General features: G+C 37.9%; 1 protein-coding gene across 1 annotated transcript in view; it reads right to left on the bottom strand.

Annotated features, from left to right (window-relative positions):
* Positions 1 to 22,208, bottom strand: part of LOC138442916 (transmembrane protease serine 11E-like) — a 60,512-nt gene extending 38,304 nt beyond the window's left edge. Inside the window, exons 1-2 of the mRNA XM_069595031.1 lie at positions 22,044 to 22,208; positions 15,008 to 15,099 (exon numbers count right to left, since the gene is read on the bottom strand). Of these exons, the coding sequence (XP_069451132.1) occupies positions 15,008 to 15,015 (8 nt within the window). The 5' untranslated portion in view covers positions 15,016 to 15,099; positions 22,044 to 22,208. The remainder of the gene's footprint in view (positions 1 to 15,007; positions 15,100 to 22,043) is intronic.
* Between the last annotated feature and the right edge of the window lie 2,893 nt (positions 22,209 to 25,101).

The following is a 25,101-nucleotide window of genomic DNA, read 5'->3' on the forward strand; positions in this document are numbered from 1 at the left end:
GGTTTTCTATTGCAACTAGTCAGCTATGCCATTGTAGTTTAAAAGCAGGTACAGCTAATAAACACAAAAATGAATACGGCTGTATTCCATAAAACTTTATTTCTGCACAGCGAAATTTGAATTTTGTATAATTTTTACTTATAAAAAATTTTTTTTATTCATTTCAATCATTTAAAAGCTATAATTCTTAGCTCAAGCACTGTACAAAAATAGATGGTGGGACAGGTTTGGCTCTTGGGCCACAGATTATTGATGGCTGTTGTAAGCACCGTCTTACAAGTCAATGTTAATTGTTTTGAGAACTTATAATAATTGCATTTTTTAGTCTCAACTACATGGCAAATCTAATGTAACATGTCTCTAATCCCATTACCACTGACCTTGTTCTAACAAGTCTCGCTAAAACTCATCCTACAGCTTATTTCCCTAATCTCTAAATCATTGTCTATTGCAGTAAACTGTTCTTCTGGAAATGATAGAGCCAATGACTGAAACCACTAGAAATCCAAGTTGGCCTCAGCTGGCCTGGCGTTCCCATTCTTCCCCATGAGCTTTCTGGCTGTTTGTCTTTGCTCCTGCTGCCTCCTATATAGAGTAACTTAGAGTTTGTATTTCGCTTTCATCGTAGATGCCTCTGTATACATAAGATTCAGTTCCGAAAAGTCCCCTCCACTTCAGTAAGTTTCATTCACCCCTATGGCAACCCACTCCAGTACTCTTGCCTGGAGAATCCCATGGACGGAGGAGCCTGGTAGGCTACAGTCCATGGTGTTGCAAACAGCTGGACATGACTGAGTGACTTCACTTTCACTTTCAAGTGTCAGCATCAGAATATACATCTTGAGTTCCCTTGAGGATAATGTCTGAGCCTTACTTATCTCTATTCTCTGACCACTCTGCTGCTCAAGATACATTCACAGAGGGAATTGAATAGAAGTTGATTACTCCAAACTGAACGATCATTTGTCAGTACCACAGTATGTGTTTCAACCTCCAGTCCTTCCTAGCACTTCTGGTCTGCCTCAGTCTTACACACAAAACTGGAATATTACACACGGGAAAAGATAAGTCAGTGATTATGAAGACTATTTACTATTTAAGTAAAGCATGACTTTCATAAAACACTTTAATGTAATAATTAAACTTTTGGCTAATATGTTTATTTTACCTGTTTAAAATATATAATTTTCCAACTGTGATTTTATCTATCTACTGTTAAGTATTATTGTAACACAGAAAAGTGATAGATTAAAATAAGGGGACATTAATTTCAGGAGACATATATTATTTGGGAGCATTAAATGTCTGTACATAATTAGGATATCCAAACAAAAGCATAAAGAAAGATATCATGACGAAGTAACAGCATAGTCCCTTATGATGTTCTCATGCTCATGTTCAGTCATTAAGTGGTGTCCGACTCTTTGTGACCCCATAGCTGCCTCTCTGGCTCAGTGGTAAAGAATCGCCCTGCCAATGCAGGAGACATGGGTTCGATCCCTTGGTCGGGAAGATCCCCTGGAGGAGGAAACAACAATCCACTCCAATATTCTTGCCTGGAAAATCCCATGGACAAAGGAGCCTGGCAGGCTATAGTCCATGGGGTCACACAGAGTCGAACACAACTGAGCGTGCAACTTATGACATTGCCAGTTCCCTAAGTCAGTGCTTCAGTTTTAAAATATCAACTGATAAATATTGATTCAGGTTTTATTTTATATTTAGCTCATTTCTCTACATCACAGAGTGTGCCTGCTTGTTTCATCCACACAAATATTTCAGATACTTTGTCCTTTGTGGAAGACTTGTATCCACAGGTACTGGTGAGATCTTCAATCTTATGAGATTAGAGTCTTACTATAAACTAGAACAACACTATTAAAATATCCAAGGTGGAACTAAAATTTTGAATATATGTTCATGGATCATATGTTTTCATTGCCATGTTTTTTTTTTAAGAAATACAAATGCATTACTCCTTATAAAGTTACAAATAACATGTTTGTGTTGTGTCCACTGTTATATGAATACACATATAAATTATCTGATAGCATCAGCCAGACCCTTGGACTGAATTATGTGTGTATTCCCTACAATAAAAACTAGTTCTCAAAGAGAAGTTACAATCATAACAAAGTAGTAATCTAATTTCTAAACAGTTGTTTCCATTTTCTTTTTATAGCACCAAGATAAATGGTGGGAAGCTCATTATTTTTATTATAAATGTTTTTATTTATATTTTATTTTGTTCTAGATTGATTTAAGGTACCCCCATAAAGATATATGGGTTTCTCTGTGACTCATATGGTAAAGTATCTGCCTGCAATGCAGGAGACCTGGGCTCAATCCCTAGGTCGGGAAGATCCTCTGGAGAAGGGAATGGCTACCCACTCCAGTAGATATATACTTTACATTTATATAATTATTAAAGTATATGTGGTATTAAATTATGTTTATATATGGTTTTATTTAGAGATTTAGGAAAAAAGTAAGACATAAGTGAAAACACAAAATGAGACTAGTGCTAAAACTACTTATCATAATTCCCCATCTGGATACTTCCTTAAGTCAGACCACAAAATTTGAAGCTTTCTAGCAGCCAACTCAAAAACAAAACAAGGAAAACAAATAAACCCTGTTCATGTACATTCTTCATGGTACCCATAAGATAAAACCTGAACAATTATTTGGCTGCAGTGAAATTCTTTTAGATTCTAATAGAAAGAATACTCTGTAATGTCACGAACAATATTCTCCGTAATATTCTTAGCATAGAAACAAAAATTAGTTTTATAATAATCTTAATATGTTCCTCAAGACTGGAAAATTGCACCAATTATTATTCAGTGAAAACAATTTTATGTGGGGGGGGCAATGTGAAATTATATCAAGCTCTAAGATAATTTTTTATCTAACAACTCTTCACTAATTATTAAATGCCTTTGTGTGGCATTTTCACATTATAAAGAAGCTAAAAGTTATTAAAATCATAGACATAAGAATACAGTATTACTGTGTGCAGTAATAAATTTTTAATAAGCATTGTATTACTTAATACAATAGTAAGTTTTTAGTAAATGTTGGAAAAGATAGAAAACCCTACCACTAACTGTTAACTTAGACAAAACCCATAGCTTAATGATTCTTGTATTTAACTGACCATAAAACTCAAGTGATAATATCTTTCATCCTGCCTACATTAAAAGGAATTTGTGATTACACATATGGTATCGTCAAACTTTTTTGGACACATGTTATTATATAAGCATTAATGGCAATTCAACAGTAAGGAATGTCTCTGATCTCAACTGTGTTATCAACCTGCTCTTTATTAAGTTCCCAGCCAGATATGATATAGCACAAACTACAAACTGAGACTTAGGTTGGCACTCTGCCTGACCTCTAGAAATTTATAGCCACAGATAGATGGGATACAAAAATATAAAGATTGTATTAAGTAACTGGATATGGGTCTATATACTTATAAAGTGAGCTATTTTAGTCCTTAATTACAGTAAGATATTTGCTTTATTTCCTTCAAACTCTTTCCAGGTCAACACAGTAAGTCAAAATGACCTGAGTAGGCAATTTTAAAGACAGCAGTTTCACACAGAAATATTGATGAGACATCATTGCAGCTAGCCATAGGGAATTGTATGCACTTGAAAATGTGGAAGGAAAATAAGCACCAACAGGGAGTGCATGAGTAATTTTGGCAGGAGTATCAGAAGAAAACAATGATTGAGAAAACTGAGCCAGAGACATTCTTGAAGCTGTTAATGTACAGCACTGACTTTCAGAATTTTTTTGTAGCATTAGGTGTCCTCTTACCAAATCTTTCCCATGACTTTGTCTAGATGCCTCTTATAACAGTTCACACGATGTAGCAGAAATAACTCTGAACTGAAAGACCAGTGACATGTGTCTCTGTATTAGACCTTTTATTTAAGAATTAAGTCCTTTCATGTAAGTTTTTGTCAGATGAGAAATCTGAGAGAGCAAATTCAACATCCCAGAAGTTCCAGCAACCCATAATTCCCAATTTAAATGATGTTGAATATGCTCTCATTTTCTTCATGTAGGAAACATTTAGAATTTTAATTGATCTAAATATGCTTTAGTTTCCACCAAAGCTAGAGTTCCATGTCTCATATAATCTAAGAAATGTTCAACAATATTACAATTAAAATTGACAATTTTCTAAGCAATCAATTTTACCATAATTTTCATACGTATCATTTTTCTGATGGATGATGCCAGATTATTTGGCATGGTCAAATTACAAGTCTGCAAGTCATTTGAAATAACCTGAGTTTTATATGAGAAAGTCATAAAGTTTCTTGACTACTTACATCCTAAGCCAGTTTTAAAAGTCCCAAACTTGTAAAATTGCATTTTGTACAAATCACTGATGGGCCTTAAAATTAGAATGTGCCAGCTGGAACATGTGTTAAGACTCTGTGGTGTCCTCCTCATTGTTGTTTCCCTGGCAAGCACTGTATGCCATATACAAAGAATCCCTTAGAAAATCTAGAAGTTTATGCACGTAATAAAACCCATATGAATTAATTTAACAATGAGGAAGAATTGGAAAATGTATGGATTCTGTTAATGTTTATATTATTCTTACAAAAGTGAGATTTTTGGTTAGTGAATTTCTTGTACCAATTGCTGACCTATAATATAATGGATGTATTGAGTTTTAATTTTTGGATGGAACATGAATTTGTAAAATTAATCATTGCATTAAATACTCAACTTAGTTATAATTTAATGTATTGTCATTGTATAGTAGCAGTGAAATATGCTCAGATTCATATTAACATAAGATAGAATTAATAGTCCAAATTAACACCATAAAAGTATAAGCAAAGTATCATCTTATCCAAAAGAACTAAATATTTTCAGTCATCAATGTCTGTGGCTTTAATTCACATCTAAATGTTAATGGCTACCAAATCTATAAATGCAGATCACATGTCTAAACTTTATACTCATATATCTATCTGCCTACTGTTCACAACAGGACATATCTCTCATCATTCAAATTTAGCATGTCTGTGCTGGAGACTCATAGGTGCCTATTCCAAATATTTTCCTTAGTTGTAGAATCTTTGACTTTTGGTTGAACATATGGCCCCCTGGAAAATAGAAGAGTGTCCCTTATTCATAAATCTCCATATGGATTTAAGTTCTGACCAATGGAGTCTCTATCCCAGTGGGTAGAATCCTAATGTGCTAGTTGGAGTTCAGGCAATCACACTGAACCATGATTGGGAGGCTATATATTCATGTCATGGGACAACACAGCAATGGAAGCCTGGATTCCTAAATACTTGGTGAATCTCCCTATCAGCCATTACTTTCCTAACTCCAGACTTGCCTTACATTAAACTGAAATAAAATGACATTTTATATAAGACACTTTAAGTTTCCAGCAGTCATAGCTGAACTGGAACTAATCCATTATGCAAAACAGATTAGTTGCAACCAAGGTAAATTGTGATTTTTTAGTGTAATTATCTTTGTGACAAGAGGACATTCAAGAAATATATTTACTAATTACCTTGCAGGTCAGGAAGCAACAGTTAGAACTGGACATGGAACAACAGGCTGATTCCAAATAGGAAAAGGAGTACGTCAAGGCTGTATATTGTCACCCTGCTTATTTAACTTCTATGCAGAGTACATCATGAGAAATGCTGGACTGGAAGAAACAGAAGCTGGAATCAAGATTGCCGGGAGAAATATCAATAACCTCAGATATGCAGATGACACCACCCTTATGCCAGAAAGTGAAGAGGAGCTAAAAAGCCTCTTGATGAAAGTGAAAGAGGAGAGTGAAAAAGTTGGCTTAAAGCTCAACATTCATAAAACGAAGATCATGGCATCTGGTCCCATCACTTCATGGGAAATAGATGGGGAAACAGTGGAAACAGTGTCAGCGTTTATTTTTGGGGGCTCCAAAATCACTGCAGATGGTGACTGCAGCCATGAAATTAAAAGACGCTTACTCCTTGGAAGGAAAGTTATGACCAACCTAGATAGTATATTCAAAAGCAGAGACATTACTTTGCCAACAGAGGTCTGCCTAGTCAAGGCTATGGTTTTTCCTGTGGTCATGTATATATGTGAGAGTTGGACTGTGAAGAAGGCTGAGCGCCGAAGAATTGATGCTGTTGAACTGTGATGTTGGAGAAGACTCTTGAGAGTCCCTTGGACTGCAAGGAGATCCAACCAGTCCATTCTGAAGGAGATCAACCCTGGGATTTCTTTGGAAGGAATGATGCTAAAGCTGAAGCTCCGGTACTTTGGCCACCTCATGCGAAGAGTTGACTCATTGGAAAAGACTCTGATGCTGGGAGGGATTAGGGGCAGGAGGAGAAGGGGACGACAGAGGATGAGATGGCTGGATGGCATCTCTGACTCGATGGACACAAGTCTGAGTGAACTCCGGGCATTGGTAATGGACAGGGAGGCCTGGCGTGCTGCGATTCATGGGGTCTCAAAGAATCGGACATGACTGAGTGACTGAACTGAACTGAACTGAACTGAACTGAACTGAATTACCTTGAAGTTTTATATATGAAAGATACATAAAGTATTTTACTTAGTATTCCCTGGCCACACAATTTTGAGATATGAGTAATAAGTCTGATGCTAATAAAAAAAGGAAACCAAGATTCCACTTAGGATTCATTGTAACAAGTTCTATAACTTTATGCAAATAACTTCTATTTTCTTGTTTGTGGATATAGGTCTGGGCTTTGGGGTCAAACAGCTTGGGTTTAGGCCCAGTTCTACTTCTCACTTGCTGCAAGCAAGTTAACCCTCTCTCGGTCTACATTTCCCCTCCTATAAATAGAGATAATGATAGATCCTAACTGTATGGTTCTTTTAAGTGTTAATGAAATAACACATATAGAGCAATTAGCATCATGACAAGTAAACAGTATATGGTCAACAAATGTTGGCTTTGTCATTATTCCTACTTCATAATGAAGAATTAAGTTGCTTTCAAAACAGGTTGAAAAATCCCTCAATTCCCTCATGTGCCTGAGGGGATACAGAGATGATAGAGCAGGTAAGGCCTCCAAGTCTCAGTCCTACTCCACCCATAGCAACAGTGCTCCATACAGCAGGGGTCTGCATGAATCTTGTGTGTAAACAGATGGGGAAACAATGGAAACAGTGAGAGACTTTACTTTCCTGGGCTCCAAAATCACCGCAGATAGTGACTGCAGCCATGAAATTAAAAGGCGCTTACTCCTTGGAGGAAAAACTATGACAAACCTAGACATCATATTAAAAAGCAGAGACATTACTTTGCTGACAAAGGTCCGTCTAGTCAAGGCTCTGGTTTTTCCTGTGGTCACGTATGGATGTGAGAGTTGGGCCGTAAAGAAAGCTAAGCGCTGAAGAATTGATGCTTTTGAACTGTGGTGTTGAAGAAGACTCTTGAGAGTCCCATGGACTGCAAGGAGATCCAACCAGTCCATCCTAAAGGAAATCAGTCCGGAATACTCATTGGAAGGACTGATGACGAAGCTGAAACTCCAATACTTTGGCCATTTGATGTGAAAAACTGACAAATTGGAAAAGACCCTGATGCTGGAAAAGACTGAAGGCAGGAGGAGAAGGGGATGACAGAGGATGAGATGATTGGACGGCATCACAAACTTGATAGACATTATTTGAGCAAGCTCTGGGAGCTGGTGATGGACAAGGAAGCCTGGCGTGCTACAGTCCATGGGGTCGCAAAGATGTGGACATGACTGAGCAACTGAACTGAACTGAATTGACCTGTGTGTAAAAAGGATTCAACTGGTAAAGAAAATGTGTAAAAGTACTCATCTTTGGAGCTGTCTAGCTCTAAAAATATGTAAATCAAGCCAATAATCAGCCATGAAATATACAGTTTAGTGCAAAGCTTTAGAACTCTGCTTAAGAAGCCCAAATCTAGCTTTGCTGTTGGATCCAGTAATATATATCCAAGTGCTTAATTATGACTTGAATGTATTTTAAGGTTTGAAAGATTGCTTTGAAATATTTTATATGTATCATTTATTATCTTTGCTATTTTCTGGACTAGGGAAATGGAGACACTAAGGTTAAGCTAATTATTTAAAGAGCAAGGAAAGTTATCTCTGCTTAACCGAGAGAGTGGGCTTCCCTGGTGGTTCAGATGGTAGAGAATCCACCTGCAGTGCAGGTTCGATCCCTGGGTTAGGTTTGATCCCTGGGTCGGGAAGATCCCTTGGAGGAGGGCGTGGCAACCCACTCCAGTATTCTTGCCTGGAGAATCCAATGGATAGAGGAGCCTGGCAGGCTACAGTCCATGAGCAACTGAGCACTTAGTACAACAAAAAAAGCACTTGAGATTCTAGGGATCATGATGTGGTGGTGGCAGCAGGGAGTATTAGAGAGTTCAAGCCCAGAGTTAGAGGTGTATGTTCAAACTCCAGTTCTACAAATCACTTAGGGATTTGGAAGTCTCAGTCTTCCTAATCTTTGGTTTTCCTATCTGTAAAATCATGATCATATTAAAATTGTCTGCCTCACAGTTGTTGATATGTGTCAAGAATATATGTTGAAGTTTTGTGTAAAGAACATAGGTGCATATATAATATATCCATATATATCCATATATATCCTAATGTATATACAGATATATATCTTCTGAATTTTACTATGACCTGATAAGCTTTTAATGTGCAATAAGCAATTTTTAAAAGTCCATATATTTCTATACATATTCAAATGGCAATAATAACAACAGCAACAATAATATCTCCTGGGTCAGGTAGACACCTGTGTTAGTTTAACTCTTCTGCTTGGTAACACTGGACTCAGTACACAGGTGAACTGGGAGGACAGATTCCATCTTTAGTATTGACTGACTCACTCATTCATGTGATCACATGTGAATTACTTAATCTTTGACTGTGGTATCCCTTAATTTATAGAACACAAAGAGAAAGGCTTTCTGTCCACTAGCCTCTGAGGTCTACTTAGAAAACTATCCATTGAATGATAACATTGTTCCTTAAAAATATAACTTCTATATCTTTTGACACATGAGACAGTTAAATCAGCATAGCAGTAGCACTACTGAGGTCGATAGAGGAGGCATTGTGGGGATTGTATAGCACTGTGATTAAAAACCTATATTTGCAATCAGATAGACTGGAGTTTGCAATCAGATATTTTGGATTCCAAAGTATCATAGAGTCACCATTAAACTGTATCTTGCAATCTTTCATCTGAAGATGTCAGATGATATCTTTTTTGAAGCTGCAGAAGCAGATACAGAAGGATTTAGCACTCTTTAAAGTTTAGCTATAAGTCAGTGCAGAACAAAGTAATAATTGCCATCATTTGTTTCACATGTGCTGTGCGCTACCTACTGTTCTAAAATATCATGTGCATTTAATCTTTATAAAAAAAAAACAATGGTTATATTATTATACCTATTTTCTAGATGAGGAAACTGATGCTTAGTCAAGTAACAATATTTGCCCAGAGGTGATAAATGACAGAACTGGTAATTAACCCAGGTCTGTGTGTGTGTGTGTGTTGAGTGTATTAGTCGCCTAGTCATGTCCAACTCTGTGCAACCCCATGGACTGTAGCCTGCTATACTCATCTGTCCATGAGAATCTCCAGGCAAGAATACCAGAGTGGGTTGCTATTCCCTTGTCCAGGGGATCTTCCCAACCCAGGGCTCGAACCTGAGTATCCCATATTGCAGGCTGATTCTTTACCATCTGAGCCACCAGGGAAGCCCTAACCTCGGTCTATCTGATTGCAAACATAGGTTCTTAATCACAATGCTATACCATCCCCACAATGCCTCCTCTATCTACCTCAGTAGTGCTACTGTTATGCTGATTTAACTGTCTCATGTGTCAAAAGATATAAAAGTTATATTTTCAAGGAACAATGTTATCATTCAATGGATACTCTTCTAAGTAGACCTCTGAGGCTGGTAGACAGGAAGCATTTCTCTGTATTTTGTTGTTGACAAATATCATAAGCTTATTTCTATCATCTTGGGGTTATTCTAAAAATCTCAGAAATTGCTCAATTATGCAGGCCACTTATGTACATAGGAGAAGGCTGGGCTTGCAGGTTCTGGCATGATATGGTACCTCTGCAGCCCACTTTTCTTTCTCAACCTCTTAAAATTTTCCTATTCTCTAACCCACTCATTTCAAAACCTTCAAATTATGCTTGAAACTGTGAGACCATTCTTCAAAATTCTCATCCACCATCTTCAATGAGAGTATGTCCAAAGGAGTGCGCTTTGAAAAGTACTTAGCAGAATTCCTCTAAACTCTAATCCTGAGAAAGTCGTGAAATGCAGACAGAACGCCCATTTCAGCACTAACAGTCTTAGAAGACCTGTTCCACAACTGCCTGGTGTCCCCATCCTCAAGGATGAAAGCATCAGGCATACTTGTAAATCTCAGTGCTGACAAGAAAGCTGTGATGTTGTTTTATTTTTTGAATGTTTCTATTTATTCCCATATTATACTGAAACAAGGATATTTTGGACGAAAGCAGACAAAAATGAATAATAACAAAGGTTCACTAGACAGTTACAGTTATTACAGACTAATGAATTTCTTCCATGAAATGGGGCACTAAGGAAAACTTGATTTTCACACTATAGCAAATGCTGCAATCTTTTTTAGAAAGCAATTGTATAATTGAATGCTGATCACTTTTGAGATAGTACAGTAAAGTTAGTTCACATCCTCTTGTTTAAATACAGAGACAATTTTAAGAAAATTAAGTAAGGACAGTCTATGAATTCTTCAAAACATTTATAAAGATCAATCAATGAAAATAAAATTATACCACCCTCCTTCCTCCTTTGGTACATCTGTCCATTCTTTAATATTAACCAGTATTGACTTATTCCTTTGCCTATACATTATATAAACAGGTATTCCTACACAAGCATACACATTTTTTCCATGTGTGTATATGCATATGTGTGTGTTTTCCATTTCTCTTTTAGGAAGCCAATTTTCCAAAGACTCTTCTTTTAGCTTCCTACACACAATAGACAGTATTATAGTAAAAATGATAGACTACAGAGCCAGAAAGGTCAAGGTCAGTTTCTCCATCCAACACTCACTAACTCCGAGCTGCAATTATTTCGTCTTTTAAAGGAGAGATCATAATACCAGTTTCTCAAAGGATTGTCAACATTAAATCCGATAGCATTTTACAAAAGGTGTAATACATAATATAGGTGCTCAACAAATCAGTTTCTTCCACAAAGAGCTTAGTACAGAATGAGAACTCATTAAAAGTTGTTACGTGGACCAGGATTATCTCAGCTGAAAGAGAAGTGACACAGAGCATTAAACACTTGGAGCACCATCATAAAGCATCTCTGGACCTGCACCTCACCCTTCATTATCACTATCTGTTGACTAATTTCAGGGCAGAAAGGAAGATGTTGCTAGATTAAATTTACATTGAGATTTTTCCCTGTAAGCAGACACATTTTTAACCCAAGTAAGAACACTCTCTCTGTCAGACACTAACTACCCAAATTATGTCTGTATCCACCCTCAGTTTCCCATACATTCTGAAGTTATCTTCTCTTCCTTAATCATCACTATGTTGTGTAAATGACTACTATTCTCCCTTGGAGGAAAAGGTGACCGGGAAGAGAACACCTCCCATTAAGATATAATTATACCGATTTAAAGAAAATAAAGGGCCACCTCTTTAATAGCTGACCTATTTCATTTCTACTTTAAGTTCTTTCTGTCTTAAAAGTTCCTTTCTTTCTATGGCTTTACACTGTATCAGTTCTTTATAGTAAATCAGAATTACTCTGTGTAACTTTTAAAAATACAATTCCCATACCTCAACCAGAGATTCATGGGAATTCTTGAATGAGAACTGAACTTTTTTTTAATAAATACCCAGTGAATTTAGTGGAGGGGATCCATGGGTTATAAGTTGAGAGATAATGCTTATCTACTGAGTAAAAATTAAAGTTGTCCATTTTGTTTCATTGGAATAGTGCTCAGTTTACCTTCATCTGTCTAAACGTGTGAAATATTAATGTCTATAAATTCTGTCTGCTGTCAATGGTTGCTGGTTGTCAGTGCTTGCTGGTGAATACAGTCGGCAGACATGTCCATCAAGATTATTATATTATTATATATTATATTATTGTTTAATAAATATATTCTTCTTTTCCAAAATCTCTTCCCTGTAAGCTTACACCTGAAAAAGTTTTCTTTAACCTTCTGTTGTATTTTTTTTAATAAAAGTAATGTATTGATTTCTTCATGTTCAAAGAACAGTATAAAATCAGAATTTGGAGAAAACAATAGTATTTGAAGAATAATGTTTACCTGATCTGAATTTATTCTAACTTTTAAATTCTAAAATTCAGTTCAGTTCAGTTCAGTTGCTCAGTCATGCCCGACTCTTTGCGACCCCATGAACCACAGCATGCCAGGCCTCCCTGTCCATCACCAACTCCTGGAGTTTACCCAAACTCATGTGCATTGAGTTAGTGATGCCATCCAACCATCTCATCCTCTGTCATCCCCTTCTCCTCCTGTCCTTAATCTTCCCCAACATCGGGGTGTTTTCAAATGAGTCAGCTCTTCGCATCAGGTGGCCAAAGTATTGGAGTTTCAGCTTCAACATCAGTTCTACCAATGAACACCCAGGACTGATCTCCTCTAGGATGGACTGGTTGGATCTCTTTGCAGTCCAAGGGACTCTCAAGGGTCTCCTCCAACACCATGGTTCAAAAGCATCAATTTTTCGCCACTCAGCTTTTCTTATAGTCCAACTCTCACATCTATACATGACTACTGGAAAAACCATAGCCTTGACTAGGTGGACCTTTGTTGATAAGTAGTGGTTTTCATTTAGAACAGGTAAAGTAATGAAGGAGCTATGTAGCTGAAGTAGTGAAGAAGTAGTGAAGAACATCAGAAATATGCTTAAAGAAAAAGTAGCAGAGTTCAATGTTACATGCCACCCAGGATGGGAGTAAGGTTTGGGGAAATTGGATACACGTATATTTATGGCTAAGTCCCTTCACTGGTCACCTCAAACTATCACAACATTGCTAATCGGTTACACCCCGATACAATATGTTTTTGGTGTTAAAAAAAAGAGGGAAAAAAAAGAAGCATGTCATTTGATAAATTTTTCCACCTGTTTCTGATTTGCCTTCCCATTTATGAACTGGTAGCCTTAAAAAGAGATTGCCTGTAGAGAATGGAAATCCTTGGGAATAGTCAATGGAAATGAAAGGAAAACTTCAGGAGGGCTGATTTCTTGATCTCAGTGCTTTTGACACAAATGTGTTCAGCTTATGAGAATTCACTGAGTTGCAAAAATATTTAATGCATACTTTACTATATATACATTATATTTCAGTAAAAAATAAAAACCTATAACAATCACTGTTAAAAAAATGAAATTTCTTATATATTTCAATATACCTCTTTCTTCAAAGCATTCTAGTTGGTACATTTATTCCAGCAATTGTGCATAATAAGTTTAATCCCTTTTGACTCTACCCATTCTCTGAACATCGCCCAGGCTGACTCAAACATAATTATGCTCCACTTTCTATACAATTTTTAGATCAGGAAGTTTTTGTTTGTTTTCTGTTGATACATATCTTTCATCTATGATGAAGCAGAACTGAAAATATTTTTTGCTTCAAATTAGAGATTATACTCAGAAAAATTCATTCCAATATCCCCACATTATAACTCCCCTACACAAAATCCAGACTCAGATCAATGTAGCCTGAAATCAAATTTAGAATCTTGAGTTTGATTGGATTATATATTTAAATAAAAGCCATTTTCTATAGTAATATTGTAAAAAGTAAGGCAGACAAGAGGGTAGATACAAAACCATTATGGATTATAGAGAAGTACTTGAAAAAGGCAGGAAGCCTTGAAAAGTCTGATTAAATTTGTGATGTCTCTAGCTCTGAGTTGACTCATGAACAAATATAGAGGGTATTAAAATTCTCATAACTTTGTAGGACTCTCTATCAATTACAGAGCTTGCATGTTCTTCATTTTAAGATCCCATTAGGAGTTTTATACTTTTCAAATTATTTTCTTTTCAAAGCAGAAATTTAAAAAAAATAACATGCCAATATTTTAATCAGAGAAAATAAATTTTTAATATGAGGATAAAATGTTCAGAGTCCAAACTAGTACATTGTAAACTTGTTACTATTTAGTTTCTAACTCTTAAAGAAAACGGCCTCAAAATAATTATGATTTCTCTATTAGAGAAGTTGTATCTAGGTACATCATTGGATTTATTTTGAAAATCCAACTATAATAATTTCATCCCATTGTCTTCTTAAATTTTTCTTGTTCTTTTAAAACATATATAGTTTTTAAAATTTATACAATTTATTTACAGAAAGAAGCATAAGTTTAATCTTTAAGGTTGGTTTCAGTTTTTTTCTCATGTATAATTTTAATTAAGTGTATAATATAGTATAATGCACTATGATATATAACATTATTGTTGTTGTTTAGTCATTCTGTTGTGTGCAACCCCATGGACTATAGCCCACCAGGATCCTCTGTCCATGGGATCTCCCAGGCAAGAACACTGGAGTGAGTTGTTGTTTCCTTCTCCATAATACAGAACATGACTTGGGACAAATAGAACTCAAGGTAAAAACACATTCTATTTTCCTCAAAACAAACTAAAAGACGGTTGTCAAACACCATGTATCTTTATCTTTTGTTGAGCTCTTTTGAAAGTATATAGAGAAACATTTTGGAATGAGACGGAAGAGGACAGGGAATACTAGTATATAAAGAAGAGAAATCTATTTCTTGACAAAATTTCAGTTAAAATATCAAAAGTATTTTTCCATATTAAGCAAATAATGAATTAGAGATCTACACATTCCTTGATGTGATTCATGCCATTTCAAACAAGTTAACTTTAGACACAAGAAAAGAGAACTCACCGATACATTGCTGACCAGCAGGGAAGATTCCTGTGGAGACCAAGGTCTGCAATCAAGTGTGTGTATCCAGACTCTATCAGCAACTTTGAGGGCTGGATTAAGGAGAAGAGGGAAGTCACTGATGATCTAAATAGAACCAGTCTGACGGGTCTTGGCTAGTTCATGGAGACTGTGTTACTAGGAAGACAAAGTCAAATTTTATAAGGAGCAAGAAAACATAAATAATACTGGTACTTTCTAGGAGTGGGAACTTAAAAGCTATTGTCTTCAGATTATGATCATTTAAAAGTGTTACTACAAACCATGTAAACTAGATTTTTTCAATAAAAGTCAGATATTTAAATCTAGAAAAAATAAATAAATCTTTCTCAACCTCACATTTCCAATAAGAAACTTTGGTTTAATTAAGTTAAATTGGTCGAAATCACTGTTAATACCTCATTATACTACTAACACCTATTTCTTTAAAGAATATTTTTGTTTATTAATAAAAGGCACTATGGGGAAATATATATATAAAGGAAGACATGATTTTTGTTGCTTATAAGGGTGATTTTTTTTTTAATTGGAGGATAATTGCTTTACAATGTTGTGTTGAATTCTCATGTACAGCAGGGAAGGAATATAGATACAGACATAGAGAACAAACTTGTGGACACAGCCCAGGATGGAGAGGGTGGGACAAACTGAGAAAGTAGCATTCACACACACACACACACACACACACACACACACACACACACATATACACCATCATGTGTAAAATAGGTAACTGCTGCTGCTGCGTGGCTTCAGTCGTGTCCGACTCTGTGCGATGCCATAGACGGCAGCCCACCAGGCTCCCCCATCCCTGGGATTCTCCAGGCAAGAACACTGGAGTGGGTTGCCATTTCTTTCTCCAATGCATGAAAGTGAAAAGTGAAAGTGAAGTCACTCAGTCATGTCCTACTCTTCGCAACTCCATGGACTGCAGCCCACCAGGCTCCTCCATCCATGGGATTTTCCAGGCAAGAGTACTGGAGTGGGGTGCCATTGCCTTCTGCTCATGCCTCTGTCTACTCACTTGAAATTACAACTCAGCCAGAAACAAAGAGAAAACAATGATGAAGTAAAAACTTCCAGGTTATGAGATTAATCTTTTCTTGTTTTATAGCCCTTAAGAAATAAAATCTTCATTAATTAAATGTTAATACTAGCTTCACATACTATATTCTACTCCACATTAAAATTTTATTAAAATTTCGATTATACTCTTTTGTTCAAAGGAACACATTCTCGCCAGAGTGACTTTGGGCTAAGACTTGTTAGACTCATTTTAACAGGACCTCATGACTTTTTTCTCTACGAAAATCTACATTCCAAACTCAAAGAAATTCTTTATATGGTCCTATGTTCTTATATACTTAGGTTTCCTGTACTGTGCTGTCCTGTGCTATACTCAGTCATACAACTCTTTGAGACCTCATTGACTGTAGCCTGCTAGGCTCCTCTCTCCATGGAATTTTTCAGGCAAGACTACTAGAGTGGGTTGCCATTTCCTACTCCAAGGATCTTCCCACCCCAGGGATCAAACCTGAGTCTCTTACATCTCTTGCATTGGCAGATGGATTCTTATCCACCGAGCCATTTATGAAGCCCATATTTAGGTTTATGTATTCCTAAAAATGGAAATAGTGACAGACTTTATTTTGGGGGGGCTGCACAAGCTGGAATCAAGATTGCCAGGAGAAATATCAATAACCTCAGATATGCAGATGACATCACCCTTATGGCAGAAAGTGAAGAACAACTAAAGTGCCTCTTGATGAAAATGAAAGAGGAGAGTGAAAAAGTTGGCTTAAAGCTCAACATTCGGAAAAAAGATCTTGGCATCCGGTCCCATCACTTCATGGGAAATAGATGGGGAAACAGTGGAAACAGTGTCAGACTTTATTTTTGGGGCTCCAAAATCACTGCAGGTGGTGACTGTAGCCATGAAATTAAAAGACGCTTACTCCTTGAAAGAAAAGTTATGACCAACCTAGATAGTATATTCAAAAGCAGAGACATTACTTTGCCAACAAAGGTCCGTCTAGTCAAGGCTATGGTTTTTCCTGTGGTCATGTATGGATGTGAGAGTTGGACTGTGAAGAAGGCTGAGCGCCGAAGAATTGATGCCTTTGAACTGTGGTGTTGGAGAAGACTCTTGAGGGTCCCTTGGACTGCAAGGAGATCCAACCAGTCCATTCTGAAGGAGATCAGCCCTGGGATTTCTTTGGAAGGAATGATGCTAAAGCTGAAACTCCAGTACTTTGGCCACCTCATGCGAAGAGTTGGCTCATTGGAAAAGACTCTGATGGTGGGAGGGATTGGGGGCAGGAGGAGAAGGGGAAGACAGAGGATGAGATGGCTGGATGCCATCACTGACTCGATGGATGTGAGTCTGAGTGAACTCTGGGAGTTGGTGATGGACAGGAAGGCCTGGTGTGCTGCGTGTGCTGCGATTCATGGGGTCGCAAAGAGTCAGACACGACTGAGCAACTGAACTGAATTGAACTGAAAATCACTGCAGATGGTGACTGCAGCCCTGAAATTAAAAGAACGTTTTCTCCTTGGAAGAAAAGTTACGATCAACCTAGACAGCATATTAAAAACCAGGAACATTACTTTACCAATAAAGGTCCGTCTAGTCAAAGCTATGTTTTTCCCAGTAGTCATGTATGGACGTGAAAGTTGGACCATAAACAAAGCTGAGCACTGAAAAATTGATGCTTTTGAACTGTGGTGTTGGAGAAGACTCTTGAGAGTCCCTTACACTGTAAGGGGATCAAACCAGTCCATCCCAAACGAAATCAGTTCTGAATATTCATTGGAAGGACTGATGCTGAAGCTGAAACTCCAATACTTTGGCCACCTGACGTGAAGAACTGACTCACTGGAAAAGACCCTCATGCTGGGAAAGATTGAAGGCAGGAAGAGAAGGGGCTGACAGAGGATGAGATGGTTGGATGACATCACCAACTCGATGGACATGAGCTTGAACAAGCTTTTGGAGTTGGTGATGGACAGGGAAGCCTGGTATGCTGCTTCCATGGGGTCACAAAGATTGGACATGACTGAGACTGAGTGACTGAACTGAACTGAATCCTTTGCCTATCATATGAAAAAAATGTATTCAGAGTTATCTCCATGTGTTTGAGTTAGGATGGACTGTCTTTCCTGTGTCCTTCTGTGCAACATAGAAGCTGAGTCGGGAGGAATATATTTGTGGATTTAGGTGTCTTGGAAACCCACAGTAGATGTATCACATTGTTGTTCCATAAGTTGTATCCAACTCTTAGCGACCCTATCAACTGCAATGTGCCAGGCTTCTCTGTCCTTCCCTACCTTCCAGAGTTTGCTCAGTCTCATGTATATTGAGTCAGGGATGCTATCTAACCATCTCATCCTCTGCTGCACTCTTCTCCTTTTGTCTTCAATCTTTCCCAGCATCAAAGTCTTTTCTAATGAGTCAGCTCTTTACATCAGGTGACCAAAGTATTGGAGCTTCAGCTTCAGCATCAGTCCTTCCAGTGACTATTCAAGACTGATTTCCTTTAGGATTCACTGGTGTGATCTCTTGCAGTCTAAGGGACTCTCAAGAGTTTTCTCCATCACCACAGTTCAAAAGCATCAGTTCTTTGGTGTTCAGCCTTCTTTATAGTCAAACTATCACATTTGTACACGACTACTGGAAAAGCCATAGCTTTGACTAGATGGACCTTTACTGGCAAAGTGATCTCTCTGCTTTTTTAACATGCTGTCTAGGTTTGTCATATCTTTTCCTCCAAGGAGCAAGTATAATTTAATGTCACCATCTGCAGTGATTTTGGAGCCCAAGGAAATAAAATTGGTCAATGCTTCCACTTTTTCCTCTTCTATTTGCCATGAAGTGATGGGACCATCATTCTTTACTGCCCATACAGTAAAGAATAAGAAAATTTTACACATGCTATAGCAGAGTAAGATTTATTAATATGTAAATGAACTTGAAATGGCCCCTTAGGATCATTAATATTTAAAGTAAAGTTTCCCGTCCATATAGTTAGGTCACCTGACACTGCCCATAATTTTCATATATCTCCTTGTAATTGAGGGTGCCCATCCATTTGTAATTGAGGTGGAACCAATGCAAAATGTTGCCATATTACAGTTTTATTTCCTTGAGATAATGGTCCGGGGAGAGAAGAATGAGCTCGAATATGAGTAAAAAAGACAGGGTTAGTTTGCCTAATTAATAATTGTTGAACCTGAAAAAATAATTTATCAATATTAGTTTTTAAAGTTACCAGTAGAGTGGCTTTAGGAAGATAAATACATGAAAAGACTGCATATTTAGAATCAGAAACAATATTAATAGGAATATCAAAAAAAATCCTGTAATGCCAAACAAATGGCCCAAAGTTTAGCAGGCTGCACAGAAGAAAAGGAATGTGGAACAACTTTAGAAGTAGTATCAGTCCAATAGCCAGCAGTATTTTTATTGGCATCTGTAAAAATAGTTTTTCCTTCAACTGGAATATTAGATATAGGAGATTTACAAACCATTGATGTATGTCGAAGAAAATCTATCATTTTAGATTGAGGGTATTGATTAGGAAAAGTCTCTGAATAAGATGCAAGAGCTATCTGCCAATTTTCATTAAACTGTAAGCAATTAGAAATTTGGGTGGAAGTAAGTTGAGTAATAATTGTTTGAGGGTCACTTCCAATTAACTGAGTAATACGGCCTCGATCTTTCAAAATAAGGAAAGCAATTCTATCCATATATGTAGTAAGCTTTTTTGTATAGTTATTGGGTAAAAATACCCACTCAATCAACCCTGCAGATTGAGCAACTCCAGTAGGAGAATAGGGAGTATGGAACACTATGAAATATATAGGTTGATCCTGTTGTAGATAAGTAAGAAACCCTTCATTCAACCGTTGCTCTACAAAGTGTAATTCCTCTTTTGCTTGAGAAGTAAGAGATCGAGGACTGTTAAGAGCAGTATCACCCTCTAAAGTAGAAAATAAATGACGCAATTGATGTGTAGGAATCCCTAACATGGGATGTAACCAGTTAATATCACCCAAAAGCTTCTGAAAATCATTAAGAGTTTTCAAATTATCTCATCTAATTTGGACTTTTTGAGGTTTTATTTTTTGTCGTTCCAAAATAGCACCTAAATATGAAATAGGAAATTCAGTTTGAATTTTTTCAGGAGCAATTTGAAGATTAAAATCACTTAAAGCTTTCTTTACATGAAAAAAAATTTATCTCGTTCCTCTTTACTAGGAGCTGCCAATAGAAGATCATCCATATAATGATAGAGAAGACAATTAGAAAATTGTTGTCTCACAGTAATAAGAGCACGATCAACAAACTCCTGACAAAGTGTAGGGCTATTAATCATTCCTTGAGGCAACACTGTCCACTAATAAAGTTTTACGGGCTGCCCATGATTATATACTGGAATAGTAAAAGCAAATTTATTTCTATTTTTTATTTGCAAAAGAATATTAAAAAAACAATCCTTCAAATCTAAAACCATCAAAGACCAATCCTGTGGAATCAAAGCAGGAGAAGGGAGATCTAATTGCAAAGCTCCCATAGGTTTTATACATTTGTTAACTTCTCTTAAATCAGTCAACATTCTCCATTTACCAGATTTTTTCTTAATGACAAAAACAGGAGAATTCCAAGGAGACGTAGAAGGTTCAATATGGCCAGATTGAAGCTGTTCTTTTACTAATTGTTCTAAAGCCTCGAGCTTCACTTTTGGAAGCGGCCACTGCTCAACCCATTTAGGGACATTAGTTAACCATTTCAATGGGAGAGCTCGAGGAATTTGAGCAGTGGCTATAAGTTTTCCGACGAGATGGTGAGCGTTGTTCCTAAAGAAAATAAAAGATCTCTTCCCCAGATATTAATAGGTATATTAACAATGTAAAAAGAAATAGATACTTTCTTTCTATTAGACAATTGGCATGACAAAGGTTGAGCGCTTCTCCACACATCTGCTATTGATCCTAAGCCTGTTAAAACAAGAGGAATTTTTTCTTTTTTCCAGTCATTAGGCCACTGCTAGAGAGAAATAACCGAAACATCTGTTTCTGTATCCATTAATCCTTTAAACTGTTTACCTTTAATAATCAGTGACATTAAAGGATGAGAGTCATTAATAAGCATTTTTTAAAATATACTTTTTCCCGTACTTTTAAAACTATTGACTCTCTCTCCCTATCTTAGCCTTGTCAGCAGCTACTAGAAACAGGGATGCGTAAGGTGGTGCAGAAGGGTTAACAGCCTTGGAAGTTTGTTTTTTATTTAATAAAACCTTTCAAAAGGCAGTAGTCATTGCCTCTACAGAATCTGAATCCTCCCCAGAACTTACATCTCTATCTGACTCAGTGGATGAATCTTTACTATCATCTGGGGGTTTGGGCGGAGGCCGAGGTGAAGCCCCCTCCTCAAGATAACATGAGGTGGCCTCACTATTAGCAGCTATTAATTTTAAAGCCTGCGTTATAGCGATACACAGAGTCCACAGCCTTAAAGGAATCACATTTCCTTTTTGATGCTGCCTTCTTAACTCTTTCTGCACCACTTTCCATTCCTTCAAATTCAACTTTGCTTCTGTTTGATATTGAAACCAATAACAATGCTGCTCTATAAGACAGAATAACTCACTCAAGCGGCGAGTAGACGTTTTAATTCCTATAGAATGCAGGAGCCCCTTAACTAGCTCCATATATTGTGACTTTAAAGACGGGGAATTCCCCATAGTTTTTTTCTTTTTCTTTTCTCTTTTCTGTCTTCTTTTTCTCTTCTTTTTCTTTTTTTCGAAAGTACCCCTTTCAGCGTTTCGCTCCGGGGTGCTCTCCCTTTCGGATTTTTATTCTTTTCTCTTTTTCTCGAAAGTCCCCCTTTCAGCCTTTTGCTCTGGAGTGTTTACCCTTTCGGATTTTTATTCTTTTCTCTTTTTCTCTATTTCCCGAAAGTCCCCCCTTTAGCCTTTTGCCCCGGGGTGCTTACCCTTTCGGTTCCGTCGTGCCCCACGTTGGGCGCCAGATGCTGGCGACGGAATGAAACACCAACACTGCAGAGTGGTTTAAATCTTTATATTTTAACACTTGCTTCTTACAGCTGCTTAATTTTATATCCCTTGCACAATAACCTACAGGGCAAGCTGCCAAGCACTACGATTCAGAGACTATACAGTGCGCAGGCGCAGGGCGAGATAACCTTTACCTTGACTTATTTACTGCAGCTAAGACTTTGTTTTGGGGAACTTTCTTATCAACTTAGAATCCGTTTTGTCCCAGGGTCTGTTCCTTTTGAGGAATCAGAGAAACATCCTTGTGTGCAAGCAATGTTCTTTTTCCATGGGAACAAACAGGATTCTTAGCTGAACATCTCGTTTGCAAGAATGTTCAGCCCTGGTTGAGAGTCTCGTTTGCAAGCACTTCTCAACCTTCCTTAAACCTAGTTCCCTACACTGGGCAGAACATCTCGTTTGCAAGAATGTTCAGCCCTGGTTGAGAGTCTCGTTTGCAAGCACTTCTCAACCTTCTTTATACCTTGTTCCCTACAGGTCATACTTGAATGGCCAGTGGTTTTCCCTAGTTTCTTCCATTTAAGCCTGGATTTTGAATAAGGAACTCATGATCTGAGCCACAGTCAACTCCAGGTCTTGTTTTGCTGACTGTATGGAGCTTCTCCATATTCAGGTGCAAAGACTATAATCAATCTGATTTCGGTGTTAACCATCTGGAGATGTTCATGTGTAGAGTTGTCTCTTGTGTTGTTGGAAGAGGATGCTTGCTATGACCAGCATGTTATCTTGATGAATCTCTGTTAGCCTTTGCTCTGCTTCATGTAGTACTCCAAGGCCAAATTGCCTGTTACTCCAGGTATCTCTTGACTTCCTACTTTTGCATTCCAATCCCCTATGATGAAAAGCACATCTTATTTTGGTGTCACTTCTAGAAGCTTTTTAAGGTCTTCATAGAACCATTCAACTTCAGCTTCTTTGGCCTTAGTGGTTGGGGTACAGATTTGGATTACTGTGATGTTGAAGGGTTTGCCTTGGAAACAAACTGAGATCATTCTGTAATTTTTGAGATTGCACCCAAGTACTAGCTTTTAAACTCTTTGTTGACTATGAGGGCTACTCCATTTCTTTTAAGAGATTCTTGCCCACAGTAGTAAATATAATGGTCATCTGAATTAAATTCGCCCATCTATTTTATTAATAGTTCACTGATTCCTATGATGTTAGTGTTCACTCTTGCCATCTCCTGCTTGAAAAGTGAAAGTGTTAATGGTTCAATCATGTCCAACTCTTTGCGACCCTATAGGCTGTAGCCCACCAGACTCTTCTGTCTAGTGGAGTCTCCAGACAAAAATATTGGAATGGGTTGCCATTTCCTTTTCCAGGGGTTCTTCCCAACACAGGGATCGAACCCAGGTCTCCCACATTGCAGATTCTTTACTATCTGACCCACCAGGGAAGCCCTATCTCCTGCTTGAACACATCCAATTTGCCTTGATTCATGTACCTAACATTCCAGGTTCCTGTGCAATATTTTCCCTTACAATGTCAGACTTTACTTTCACCCTCAGACATAGCCACAACTGAGCATTATTTCCACTTTGGCCCAGCTGCTTCATTTTTCTCTGGAACTATAAGTAATTGCTCTTCACTCCTCCCCAGTAGCATGTTGGACACCTTCAGATCTGAGGGGCTTATATTCTGGTGTCATATATTTTTGCCTTTTCATACTATTCATGGGGTTCTTGGGGCTTCCCTGGTGGCTCAAAGGTTAGTGCGTCTGCCTCCAATGCGGGAGACCTGGGTTTGATCCCTGGGTTGGGAAGATCCCCTGGAGAAGGAAATGGCAACCCAATCCAGTATTCTTGCCTGGAGAATCCCATGGACGGAGGAGCCTGGTAGGCTGCAGTCCATGGGGTCGCAAAGAGTCGGACACGACTGAGCGACTTCACTTTCACTCACTTTCACTATGGGGTTCTTGAGGCAAGAATACTGGAGTGGGTTGCCATTTCCCCCTCTAGTGGACCACGTTTTGTCAAAACTCTTCACTATGATCGTCCATCTTGGATGGCCCGGCATGATATGGCTCGTAGCTTCATTGAGTTACACAAGCCCTTTTGCTATGACAAGGCAGTGATCCATGCAGGGGACTCTTCTCCTTTGTTGTCTCCTCATACATATGCGAAGCTGGGTGCTTGTAGTTGTTAGGCAAATCTTTTGACTTCATAGGATGTCTACTCCTACCAGAGGGCAATGACTGTCCCCAGTTTTTGGCATCACTTTGGAGATTTCAATAGGAAGCTGATTCTAAAGCTGAAGCTCCAGTACTTCGGCCACCTGATGTGAAGAGCTGATTCATTGGAAAAGACCATGATGCTGGGAAAGATTAAAGTCAGGAGAAGGGAGCTACAGAGGATGAGATGGTTAGATAGCATCACTGACTCAATGGACATGAATTTGCAAAATCTCTGGGAGACAGTGAAGGAAAGGAAAGCCTGGTATGCTTCAGTCCATAGGATCACAAAGAGTCAGACATGTCTTAGTGACTAAACAATAGCAATTCTATATCAAGAGCCTCTTTCTTTCTTTCTTTTTTGGCTGTACTGGATGGCTGCCATTTTTATGAGACACAGGCCCTAGGACTCGGGGACTTCAGTTGTTGTGGCTCTCAGGCCTTAGAGCATAGATTCCGTAGTTGTGACGCATGGGCTTAGTTGCCCCACAGCATGTGGGATCCTCCCAAATGAGGGATTGAAACCATGTCTCCTGCATTGGTAGTGGATTTTTTATCACTAAGCCACCAGGGAAGCCCAATCTCTCACTTTATAGTGACAGATTTTTGTGTCTGTCAAATACCTGAAATGGAGGAAAAAAGAGGGCTAACAGTGGAAAAGTAGAAGTCCAGATACAAGACAGTCTTTGGTTTAAGTAACCTGAGGTCAGGACTATACATCTGTAGAAGAGCATACAAAGGGTAGGCACAGGGCTTTCTTCATTTGTTTTCTCACTCAGCTCTATTACTCAGCCCTGATTAACTGT

The sequence above is a fragment of the Ovis canadensis genome, chromosome 6 (genome assembly GCF_042477335.2).
Source record: "Ovis canadensis isolate MfBH-ARS-UI-01 breed Bighorn chromosome 6, ARS-UI_OviCan_v2, whole genome shotgun sequence".
Taxonomy (NCBI): Eukaryota; Metazoa; Chordata; class Mammalia; order Artiodactyla; family Bovidae; genus Ovis; species Ovis canadensis.